Source organism: Budorcas taxicolor, chromosome 23, assembly GCF_023091745.1.
Source record: "Budorcas taxicolor isolate Tak-1 chromosome 23, Takin1.1, whole genome shotgun sequence".
In the NCBI taxonomy this organism is placed as follows: domain Eukaryota; kingdom Metazoa; phylum Chordata; class Mammalia; order Artiodactyla; family Bovidae; genus Budorcas; species Budorcas taxicolor.
In genome coordinates this window covers 16,610,678-16,623,217 of record NC_068932.1, presented here as the reverse complement: position 1 = coordinate 16,623,217, position 12,540 = coordinate 16,610,678, and the positions used below count along the sequence as shown (strand labels likewise).

General features: G+C 47.0%; 1 protein-coding gene across 3 annotated transcripts in view; it reads left to right on the top strand.

Annotated features, from left to right (window-relative positions):
- Window positions 1–12,540, top strand: part of SORBS1 (sorbin and SH3 domain containing 1) — a 233,341-nt gene that overhangs the window by 154,426 nt on the left and 66,375 nt on the right. For 2 of the 3 annotated variants that reach the window (XM_052660713.1, XM_052660714.1), the window contains 4 exons: window positions 2,036–2,208; window positions 3,806–3,869; window positions 5,671–5,745; window positions 6,061–6,123. In XM_052660713.1, coding sequence (XP_052516673.1) covers window positions 2,036–2,208; window positions 3,806–3,869; window positions 5,671–5,745; window positions 6,061–6,123 — 375 coding nt within the window. The remainder of the gene's footprint in view (window positions 1–2,035; window positions 2,209–3,805; window positions 3,870–5,670; window positions 5,746–6,060; window positions 6,124–12,540) is intronic. The other variant, XM_052660712.1, reaches the window with a different exon arrangement.

Here is a 12,540-nt window from a genome sequence, read left to right as displayed (position 1 = left end):
GAGTGGAGGTAGCCGTCTCCCTGCCTTCTCCAGCCCATTTCTCTCTCTCAACTTCTCTGTTTAGATCAGGTCAGTCTCTCAAGGGCAAAACCTTGGTCCCCTCTTTGAGCAAGGAAGGCCAGACAGGATGTGGCCAGACAGGAGGACCGCTGAAGTCAGGTGGACACGAGGCCAAATCCCAGCTTGACCATGTGCTGCCGTGTGACTTCAGGAAGGCAGCTTGACTTCTCTGTGCTTGGTTCCCCTTACCTGTAGATGGAGGGATGATGGTAGTTTCTTCCACACAGGGTTATTGGAAGGATGAGACGAGATTATGAACTTGAAGAGCTTAACACAATGCCTGGCACAGGATAAGCTCAGAGGAGGAGTTCAGGGGCCCCTGGCATTTGCTTACACTGTTCCCTCTGCCGGGAGCACCGTTCCCTCTGCCGGGAGCACTATTCCCCTCCTGTATGTGTCTGACTGAGCCCTCCTCTGAGAGGTGGCCCTGAACCCCAGTTCCTTGGCTGACCTGGGTGCAGACTCCTCTGTCAGCCCTGGTCGCCTCTGTTCTCATTGCTGGCTGCCCTGCTCTTTCTGCCACTAGCCCATGAGCTCCTTGAAGGCCAGGCTAGGAAAGGTACACCTGCTGTGAATGCATAGCATCCACAGTGCATGTGAACACACAGCACCTGGCAGGTGCTTACTTAGTAAATGCCCTCTGTAAATAAATAACGTGCCTTGGAATAACAGAATACACTAAGTTTATAATCTATAGACCTCACGTGCTATGTTTATTAGCTCTCTGCAACTTCTGTTCCTGAATTGGATTAAATAAACCATAATGTCCTTTTAGCAGTTTACTGTTTTCTGAGCACTTGGTAGACGCTGTCTTATTAGGGCCTTCCCACGTGGATGTGAGCTGGCCAGTTGAAGTGTTATCCCCATATCTGGATGGGAAAACAGAGGGACAGAAAAGTTAAGTGACTTCCCCTAGGTGAAACAAGAACTTCCAAGTAGTGTTTGGCCACCCTCTTGTGGGTTTACCTGTTCCCTGACTTCCTAGAAGAATCAGAACTACCTGGATTTCTAGAGCACCAGGTACAGACCACTGTAGGGCACTTACCACACTGTCTACATATTTTTTTTAAAGGGTCAAATGGATGAAAAATGGTATGGAGGTTTCTTGGAAAAACTAAACAATAGATCTACCCCATGACCCAGAAATTCCATTCTTGGGTATATGGCTGAAGAAAAAAACAAAAAAAACACCAATTCAAAAAGATACTTACACCTCAGCGTTTATAGCAGCGTTATTTACAGTTGCCAAGGTATGGAAGCAGTGTGAGTGTCCATCAACAGATGAATGGATAAAGAAGATGTGGTGTGCGCCTGCAGTGGAATACTACTCAGCCAGAAAAAGTGAAAATTTGCAGTAACATTCATGGAGTTGGATGGCACTGTGCTAAGTGAAATAAGTCAGAGAAAGGCAAATGCTGATGATATCACTTACATGTGGACTCTAAAAAATACAACAAACTAGTGAAAAAAACAGAGCAAACAGATGTAGAGAATAAGCTAGTGGTTACCAGCATGGGGAGGGGCAGAATTTAAGGGCAGGGGGAAAAAGAGTTATGGGATTATATGAAATCATGTGTGTGAAACTTTAAAAATTTGTAAAACACTGCAGAATCTAAAGAATCTTTCATTCAATAAATAAAGAATAAATACCAAAAAAAAAAAAAAGAAGGGGGAGCCAGATGGTAAGCATGTTAGGCTTCGCAGGCCATATGGTTTCTGTCGCAGCTACTCTGATCTGCCGTTGTAGCTCCAGAGCAGCCATAAATAATGTATTGGCGCAGGCTGTGTCTATGTTCTAATAAAACTTTATTTACAGAAGCCAGGGGCTGGGCCCTGGTGTGCTGGTGTGCTCAAAGCACAGCTCCTTCCAGTTGCAAATTGGCAAACACACTCTCCCCCAGCTGGATTGTTTGGGGGGGAATTTGCTTTGGCGCTACCACAAGAGCTTCAGCTAATGGTTGCTTTTCTCTTCTAGATCCTGTCTCGGAAAGAAGAGTGGGAGAGCAGGACTCGGCACCAGCTCAGGAAAAACCCACCTCCCCTAGCAGGGCAGCTGAGAGGAAGGTGAAGGATGACAGCCGGCGGGTGGCCAAGAGCACTCAGGACCTAAGCGATGTTTGCATGGATGAAGTGGGCATCCCACTCCGGGTACGAGTGTGGACCTGGAAGTCCTTCCTAGGCTTTGTCCTAAGCTGGTGACACGTGTACACTCCTGAGTCCATGTGAATTCCCTCTGTGGGTGGCAGAGACCCCAAAAGGAGGATCCTCACCACTGTCCCCTCTCCAAGCCCACGGAGGCCGGTGGAGACTCTAAGAGCTTGGCGACAGCTTTTCCCAAGGCATATGTTAGCTGTTACTGAATCCAGGAGAACAGGCTTTTGTGGTCAGATGAATGTGGGGAGAAGCTGGTGGAACAATGGCAGAGCAGTTTCTATGCAATAGAACAGAAAGGCTATTTGTTTGTTGAGAGGCTGCAGGCACATGCATGTTCAAGAGGAGAAGGTTGTGGGCCCTTTTTCCTGTCTCCTTTATCATCATTCTGTGGTCCAAGCTTAGAGAACCCTGGGCAGGGTGTGAGGCTTAGTGTCCCTGCTGCAGCAGGTTCAGGAAGAAGTTCCCCTAGTGGAGAGGTGGGAGATAACCTCGTCATCCGGGAAAGTAGGAAACTCTTGAGTGACTCACAGGGTGCATTCCCCTTGCAGGGCCTGGGACAGGGTGGGTCTCTTAGCAGCCCTGCCCCAGCCCTCCCCTCCCTGCAGATCCACCAGCCTCCTGCAGGCCTGGGCTCCCAGGAATGCCTCACTTTTGAAGCTGGATTGGGGTGAATCCCATCCCTCTCCATGTGCCAGGACCAGACCACTGCCTGGAGTGTGTTTCTCTGTGATTTCCATTGAGCAAAGGACAGGTTTTTGTGTCCCTTGCGGGGGAGGCTGATAGAAACAGTAGTGGACTAAGCCTCAAAAGAACCGTTATATGGGACTTCCCTGGTGTTCCAGCGGTTAAAACTCATTACTTCCAATACAGGGGGCACAGGTTCAATCCCTGGTTGAGAAACAAAAGATTCCACAGGCCATGCACCACAGGGAGGGGGGAAAATGTTATGTGTTCCTAAGAAATAATAATAATAAGTGGTAGGAAGACTTGTTACTAATAATGATTGCATCTTCCACTTCCAAATGCACTGTCTCATTTAAGCATGATTCACCATACAAGGTAGATACTAATACCATTCCCATTTTATAGATAAGGAAATGGGAACTAAGGAAGGATGACTTGCCCCGATTGCGCAACTGAGCAGACACTTCCTTCTAACCCTTGTGTTGGGCAGCCTTCCCGCTGACCAACTCACCTGCTCTGTGACTTCAGGCAATCGCTTTGACTTTCTTTATCACATTTTCTCATCTGTTAAGTGGAAGTGAAGGTATTTGATCTAACCACCTATCTGTCTCTTTCCTTGTTTTATTTTTATCTTAAAAAACTACCCAGCTTTGTGGTTAGGATGGAAATTCTCCAGCATTGGATGCTGTAAGGGATTAGGTCTTGATGTATGCATTCTATACCTGGCCCTATGGAGGTGGCTTGAATACACTTCTTAAGAAAGGTTTAAACGAGAGATCACAAAGATATATAGACTTACGTGCATTTTGACTTGAGATGTTGTCATTTTGCATTTTGCTTCTATAATCCCGAAAGTTCTGAAGTGTGCTGAGATTCTCATTTTATTTTACTCTTTGTTTTTCTCCAGAACACCGAGAGATCAAAAGACTGGTACAAGACCATGTTTAAACAGATCCACAAACTAAACAGAGGTACTGATTTTCATTTGTAGAAACTGTGCTGTGCCCATATGTTGACTATTGCAGTGAGGACCTAGACTCACTTGGCTGGCAGACTGGGCCCTGCGGCTTGACCTCATTAGGCCCTGACCTGCCTGAACCCAGCCGTGCACCTTCAGGACAGAGGGGGCAGAAGAACTTGTGTGCCTGCCCCACGTGTGGGAGGAGCTGAGGGCAGCTCGCAGGTCCTCCCTCCCAGATGTTGGGGACGCAGCAGGCCGAGTTCAGCATCCTGTGTGTGCTCTTCAGCATCTGCCTGCCTGGGCTGCAAGCAGCTTCGACTCCCACCCGCTTCTGGCTTTAGGTGAACCTCCCAGTGTCAGCCCATGACTGCCTTGTAGGCAGAGCGAGCTGAGAAGGCATGAACTGGGAGTCAAAAATGTTCTCATCTGGGTTTAGTTCCCCAAGTACTCAGGTGACCTTGGACCAATCGTGTTCCCCTCTCTGTGTGTTGACCCCTTTGCTGCCTCCCTCTGAGGGAAGCTGCAAGGTCCGAATGAGAGCAGATTCTGCCTTGTGAAGTAGGATGTATGGTGGTGTTAAGATGAAAAATCAGCTTCCTCGGCTGGGAGCCAGAACTTGGCAGGTAGCCCCAAGAGACAGTCAAGAGCTGACACTACAAAACTGCTTACGCTGGGGGAGTCGTGCTTCCTAATCAGGGGCCTGCCGGGCTGCCAGCAGGGGACCCAGCATGGTGGGAGAACCCCAGGTCAGCGCTCCCACACAGCTCCCATCCTCCAATGCGCCAGTCAGCTGCTGGGCAGGGATGCAGCTGTGCCATGGGAAGGGTACCACTGCTCCAGTGGGCAGAGCATCCTGTCCTTCCCTGTGGCCAAATCCAGTCTGGCCGCCTGGCACAGATGACACATGAAGGCAGAGGAAAAGCCTCTGGCCAGGGTCTGGTCAGCCTGTGCTGCAGACAATTGGTCTCTCTGGTTAACTGTGGATGCCAGCTCCTACAATGTTCAGAACGAAACTGGTGGTGCCCCTCTTCAAACTGTTTTGTAAATATTGAGATGCTCAGTATTTAGTGTTTCTGAGCCAGGAGTAAATTCATTCTTTTTTGAGGTAGATGAGCTCAGTCATGGTGGAGATGCTACATGCTGGCTCTCAGATGATGCCCATTCTACTGGTCACTTGTAGAAGCCAACATCCATTTCCTCCAGCACTCTGTGTCTCTCTCACATTTAGACCCAGCTTTGGTGACCCGAATACTGAGACACAGGTGCCTATGTGAAAAATATGTATTTCTGCTCCTCTGGCAGCATTGGTCTTCTCATATATTATAGCTTTTAACTCAACCTAAATTACAGATTCTGAGCAAAACTACCTGCCCTAGGCAGAGAGGTGTTTGAAACATTAAGAATCCACTTATTTGCCCCGATTCTAATATCTATGGCACAAGCTTTGATTTTTTTTAAACAAAAATCATTTGATGATAGTGTTTTCTTTACACACTGTTTATTAGCATATTTCCTTTTTTTGCCTATAAAAGGGGAAAGTTTGAAATTTTGTACTGAATGCCTCTTCCCTTTTGGAGCCTGTATATATTCTTTGTCTAAGAAGAGAAGTGATGTTGTGTCTTTAAAGGTGTCTCAGTAATTCAGGCAAAAGGACTGGATTTTTAAAAGCAGTTTGAGTTTCTTCCATCACTGGTGAAGCTTAGTATGTTCCAGAATTCAAGGAGCCTGAATTGTGTGTGGATTTCTGTTTGTTCATTCTCTCCATTTGTGTCTTCCTCTATTCTCTCTCCCAAACCCTCTCCTCTCCCTAGACACTCCTGAAGAAAACCCTTATTTCCCTACGTACAAATTCCCTGAACTTCCTGAAATCCAGCAAAATTCTGAAGGTACCATGAACTTAGAGAGTGTATCTAGCCTTAAATTCTTATAGTTCCATTTTAGGAATAAGATTTGGCTTTTAGATTTTGTTTTCTGTAGTCGTTTTTGGTTGGCAGAAATTTTATTTCACTCATTTGCATGATGTGCCATATGAAAATAACCAAATCCTTTCTAATTCATTAATCTCTTTTCAAGTGTGATGCCGTGTGCTTTAATAACACTAAAATAGGTAATCGGTCATTTGAAAGAGTCAATTGGAGATGTGTTACTTCCTCCACTGGGTGGTGGATAGTTTCAAAATCCACTGCTTTTCTCTGCTACAGAGGACAACCCTTACACTCCTACCTACCAGTTTCCTGCATCTACTCCTAGTCCTAAATCTGAAGGTAATTAAAGGAAGATCACGTGCCTCTCTCCGTAGCAGTGCTATCACTTTCTTTTTCACCGTGGGGCTCTTGCTGGGGGCTGAGAGCTGTCTCCCCATCGTTTGCCTCCCTGTAACCATGTGTTTTGTGGTGTTCTCAAGTCCTCGCTAACTGTGTGACTGGAGTCTGTCCAGATGGTATTTTAATCCTGTTCCCTTGAAGTGGACATGATTAATGGGGTAACCAATGTGGCTTTGTTGTAATGCTTTGAACATTAGGGCTCTGGGAAAAGCTGGCTGCGCCCAGCTACCCAGGGCTTTGTATCTGGGGTGGTCACGTGGTGCTGGTGGCTGGGCAGTGACTCAGGGAAGCTGAGTCATTAGGGTTCATGGGCGGGAGTTGGACGAGCCAGCATCAGCAAGAGAAACATCACCAGGTTCCCATAAGTGCAGCTCACTCTCCACTGGGCCCCTCTTGTCCTCAGTGTATCTCCAGGTATATTTCCTTGGTAGGGAATTCCCCAAGAGGTATCCAGGTATGGAATTCAGTCACGGTGGGAGATGATATCCCTTGAAAAATAATAAGGGTTTTGGCCAAGCTAGAAACCTTTTAATGAAAGAGCTGGCTAGGAATTTGGACCTGCTAGGGGAGAATGGCTATACTTGTATCTAGAAAATATTCTTTTCTGGAGTATATAGTCTTAAGTGTCAAAGTTTCTGAAAGGTGAGTGAAGGGCAACATTCTGAGAATTATTCTGGTCTCCAGGATTGTCTGCTCTTCAGATGAGTGACCCAGGAAAGGGGGAGTGGGTGGAGTAGGCAGAAGGAACTTGGACTGTGTTCTCTTCTAGGATAAGATGTTGAATGCTCTGAGCTTCATCCAATCGAGTAGTTATTGAGCACTTGTGTGTGCCAGACACTGTCCTGGGAACTGAGGATTAGTGCTATGAATAAGATATGTCATCTGTCCTCCAAAGTTCACATCAAGCAGGGAATTAGACAAGGCTCCTTCATGGTACTAGGTCCAGCGTAGTGGCAGTTGCAAGACCACGTGTCCAGAAGGCCACAGAAAATCTTGTGGGCACACAGTGGGTCCTGAGTACCTGCCTGGAGAATGTTGGTGAGTGAAGGCTTTGGACCACAGAATCTGAGTTCTTTCCTAAGGATGAAGCCCAGTGCCGCCCCCTCCTCAGTTCATCTCTGTTCTAATTAGCTCAGCATGTCACCCTGCTCAACCCTTCTCATCTTTGGTGAAGTTGTCTGTTCGATCATTCACCAAACTTTTATCGATCACTTAATGCACGTGAGATGATGCGCTGAGCTGTATTAGATACAATTTTAGTTAAAATATTATATTCCATTTTCGGTCTCCCTGTGGTGTGCACATCAGTGGTTTCCAGCACTTTCACACCTGGGGCCTATTTTGAACAAAAAGAAAAGTCTGCCAAAGGAATCAATACTTAAAAAATTTAAAGCTGATGATTTCATTTTAATCAGTGACCTCCTTATTTTCAGCAAGAGTCTCTAGTGTGGGATAACCCACACTTTTGCTTTGGGGTGCTGATTCTAGCGAAAACATTGCTTCAGAAACAGTGGGCTGAACAGGATGAGTGGGAAAGTTTTTTAGGGTACTTTTAATCAACTGCAGTTTTTGATTTGTGCTTTTTTGGACATGAGTACCCAACCCTCTCATAAGATAGGATTCCTTTCTAGGGAAGATGACCAGCACACAGCATGCCTGAAGGTGCAAAATCCCATAGACATGGGCAGGGGAAGGCCACCTGGAGGAGGCCTGTGGAGAAAAACAGTGACTCCCGTTGGCCTGGAAGAATGCCTTAGCTTGTCGCAGGCAGTGCCAGCAGTGTCCAGGCAGCCTGGCTGTTGAGCTGCAGGCAGAGTTTTGCCTTCTAGCCTCACACCAGAGCTGCCATGTCATCAACTGCCACACCTAGCAAACCTGGCTGACAATGATGTCTGTTTGGTGGCTCACATCAAGTCGGGTACAGGAGAGAGAGTGGGGCTTATTTTACCATGAGGTATAAACAGGGATGACATGATAACTTTTCACTTATAGTTTATGAAGCAGACCTTACTAGTTTTTATTTTCAAAGACCCACAAGGAAGAAATCATCTTAAAGAATAAAGAGGAAAAAGTTAGATTGGATATAAAAGATTCATAATAACCAAGATGATTAGATTTTAACGCAAGTTTCTCAGAAGTCTTCTTGCCTGGAGATTTTTTTTAAAAACAGAGTTGGTTGTGTCTCGCCCCCGCTCTTGCCTGGAAGACAAAGCCAGACTTAGATCACAGATGTATTCAATTAGATGACGGCTTTTTACAAATGAGTGCATTGTTTGAGCTATCCCACTGTAAAGTTTTCATTTTAATTTTTTGTTAAGTAATGAGAGAGCTTCTGGTTTGTGGTTTTGATGTCTGTGAGTTTCGTTCGGCAGGTCCTCATCAGCCCTTTCCTTAGTACCTCTCCAGCTCTGTGCGGCCAGTCAGTGACCCTGGGATCTGCACACCCTTCTTAATATGGGAAAGATTTATACCTTTCTAAGAAGAGTGTCAAAGACAGATTAGCACCTAACTGAGGTGGCGTTAGTGGTAAAGAACCTGCCTGCCAAAGCTGAGACATAAGGGGCACAGGTTTGATCCCTGGGTCGGGAAGATCCCCTGGAGAAGGGAATGACAACCCACTCCAGTATTCTTGCCTGGAGAATCCAATGAATAGACGAGCGTGGTGGGCTACGGCCCATGGGGTCACAAAGAGTCAACACGACTGAAGCGACTTAGCACAGTGCAGTGCCTAATCAAGGCAGGCTCTACTCGTGGATTTTAATGAACATTGAAATTGAAAATTGCTCAGTCGTGTCCAATTCTTTGAGACCTCACGGACTATCCAGTCCATGGAATTCTCCAGGCCAGAATACTGGAATGGGTAGTCTTTCCCTTCTCCAGGGGCTCTTCCCAACCCAGGGTTCGAACCCAGGGCTCCTGCTTTGCAGGCGGATTCTTTACCAGCTGAGCCACAAGGGCAGCCTTTTTAAACAAACATTTAAAAAACAGATTTACTGAGAAATGTGAGCTGTCATTCTGAGTCTGTCCCCTGAGGGAAGAAGACTGTTGCTGCTTTTTTTGTTTTGTTTGAATGCAGAATTTGAAACTAGAATTATTTGCAATAAACCTATCAAAACCTAGCCTAAGGGCTACTGCTTTTTTTTTTTTCCTAAATTCTAGTTGATTATACAGTATAAAAGACATTTCTAAGTGTCTCAAAGCTGATTCTCCAAATAGTAAAGGACTATGTGAAAGTTTATGTCAAGCTTAGCCACCCCATCCTTCCCTCAAGCTAGAGTGAAAAAGTAAACTTCTGGCTGGACTTTACAGAGGATAAGTAGAATCATCATGTCTTAATCAATGAGATTTAAAATGTACTTTTAAAAAGCCGTAAATCCCACCAAGGAGCAGTCAGTCACTTGTAATCATTTTCTAATCTTTCAGACCACTCTATGGGAAAGGAGCAATGTTACATTCTTTATTTCAAGGGGGTAGCTGGGAGGGGTTGAGGCTGGGAAATTGGGGAAGAGTAGAATGAATTCAGGAGACTTATTTCTTATAATTTCTCTAAAATACCCTGGTCCCTAGAAAGCTTACAAAAATAAAAATAATTTACCAGAAATCCTTTGGGAATAACCCTGAAGTAAGGCTAATAAGCAAATGAGTTTTGCTTCCCTTTTCTTTTAAACCTTCACCTGACCCACTCTCCCCTGCCTATGAGCTACTTGCCTATGAATTACCTACCATCCAGCCTCTCCCTTAAAGGGCTTCCCAGGTGGCTCAATAGTAAAGAATCTGCCTACCAGTGTCGGAGGTGCGAAAGACCTGGATTCAGTCCCTGGGTAGGGAGATTCCCTGGAGAAGGAGATGGCAGCCCACTCCAGTATTCTTGCCTGGAGAATCCCATGGACAGAGGAGCCTGGTGGGCTCCAGTCCATGCGGTCACAAAGAGAGTCCTTGGGGTCACAGTCGGAGGATACGACTAAGTGAGCATGGAGCATACTCTCTCTCTTAAAGGCACATGTCCTTTCCTAGCATCTGAGATGCTACTAGGTCTTTTGATTGTGAGAGCGGAGAGAGGGAATGTTGACAGAGACCAGAGCCAGCACTACCCACCGTTGCACCCAGACCGCAGAGGGTCTGCTAGACTGAGTCTTTGGACATCCTGTCCACATTTTCCTCCTGAAGTGGAAGCCACAGGAACATGCTATAGAGAAACCACTTCAGAAGCCCCGCCACTGCCTCCTGCTTTAGGAAACGGCAGTGTGGTGGCCAGTACCTCTGCGTCTCACACTCATAATCCTACTACTACTAATAATAGCACAGCCACCGCAGTAACTGCTGCCACTGCCATTTATTGAGCCCTTCCCTGGCTCACGCTGTAAAAGACTCTGCCTGCACTGTGGGAGACCTGGGTTCGATCCTTGGGTCGGGAAGATCCCTCGGAGAAGGCAATGGCAACCCACTCTAGTATTCTTGCCTGGAGAATCCCCAGGGACAAAGGAGCCTGGCAGGCTCCAGTCCTTGGGGTCGCAAAGAGTTGGACATGACTGAGCAACTAACACTTCAGTTTTCACTTACTGAATACAAGGCTGCATGCTGGCTGCATCACAATTGTTATCTCGTATTCATCCTCCCAGCAGCTCCGTGAACTAAGTCCTCATTTTTGTGAGGGCGTGAGGCTCAGAAAGGTTAAGCAATTTGTGAAAGATCTCACAGCAAGTGGCAAAGTGAGGAATTCAACCCAGGTCTCTGGGGCCCCCCAGACATGGGTGTTTATTCACTCTGTGGATTCCTTCCCCTTTCCTGTTGCACTCTGTGTTCTTGGCTGTCCCCTTCGCCAGGACCCTCCGATGCCTAACTCAGGCATCCAACTGGCCTGCTTCTTAGTCAGTCACGCTCCACTTGGCTGAGCCAGCAGCTCCAGGGGTGGTGTCTGGGAATATGAAGTTAGGAGAGCTCCCCGAGTGATTTGGCACGTGGTCAGGACTGGGGACCACTGCAGTGGAGGAGGACCCCCTCCCCCTTTTCCACCCTCTACAACAGGAAGCACATACTTGCCAGTGCAGTTTGGGGGATTTGAATACAGAATGAGAGTGGGGAATACAGATTGAAAAGAACTAGCCTGTCTGCTCTGAATGTAGCCAGATGATGTTGGCTTTCTTGACATGCTTCATGTCAAGAAGATGGGAGATATTTTCAAATGGTGCCTCCAGATCAGCAAAACCAAGTACCTAAAATGTTAGCATGTGGTCCATGGCCAGTGAGAACCCGTCTGACCATGTCAGCGTAAGGGCTGTTATACCAGCCAAGGGTGAAGTCCCAGAGACCAGCGTTTTCCCCTTGCTTGTGGATGCGTCTTCAGGCTGTCAGGCTGATGGCGGTCACTGCCATCTCCTGGTGAAGTGACTCCAGACCCCACTTCAAGGCATCCTCAGGTTGTGGGGATGTATCACGTCACAGTCATCCATCTCACTGACCTTTTCCCCATTCTTAGATGAGGATGCATTCAGGCAAGGATTTAGGAGGCTTATTTTCTTAGGCATATCTATATCTGAGTTAAAATAATCCTCCACTGGCCTTTCAGGATTTCTTAGGATAGCCTTATTTTGCTTGAGTTCGAGCAAATGGTTCTGTTGTGAGGGTGGCTGGCCAGGATCCTCTGCCCAAGCTCCAGCGAGTACTGCCCAGAGGCGGAGCTGAGTGCTCGCAGCGGTCACCTTTGGTCCCCTAACTAGAGCTGCCCAGAAGGCCTCCACTGAGTAAGTGCAGAAGTCTGACCTGTGAGATAGCGGAGCGAGGTAACCGTTGGTCCCTTTCCATCTTCAAGGGAGGAACGAATGCCTTCAGAGATGAGGCCGGTGAGTCGTCTTCTAGCCCTCTGGCCCTTTCAGACTCCTGTTCTGGCTGCTCCTGTCCTGTTCTACCTCCTTCTCTTTACTCCTTCACATTCAATTTTTTTTTCCCCTAAGTTTGTCTTCTGTAGCTACTCTGTATCCTATATTGATCTTTTTTCATTATTTAGAATTTGATTGTGTCTAACCAGAACTTGGGTCTTCCCAGATGGTGCTAGTGGTAAAGAACTTGCCTGCCGATGCGGGAAGTGTAAGAGACTCGGCTTTGATTCCTGGTCAGGAAGATCCTCTGGAGGAGGACATGGCAACCCGCTCCAGTATTCTTAACCCGGAGAACCTCATGGACAGAGGAGCCTGGCGGGCTACAGTCTATAAGGTCGCAGAGAGTCAGACGCGACTGAAGTCACTTAGCACACTCGCGTACACTCAGAGCACAGACAGCTTTGGGGCTCTTTCCCAAGCCCCCTGGACTCTTCCTGACCATCCTGCCCTGCTCCTCCTTTTTCTTATTCTTGCTCCCCAG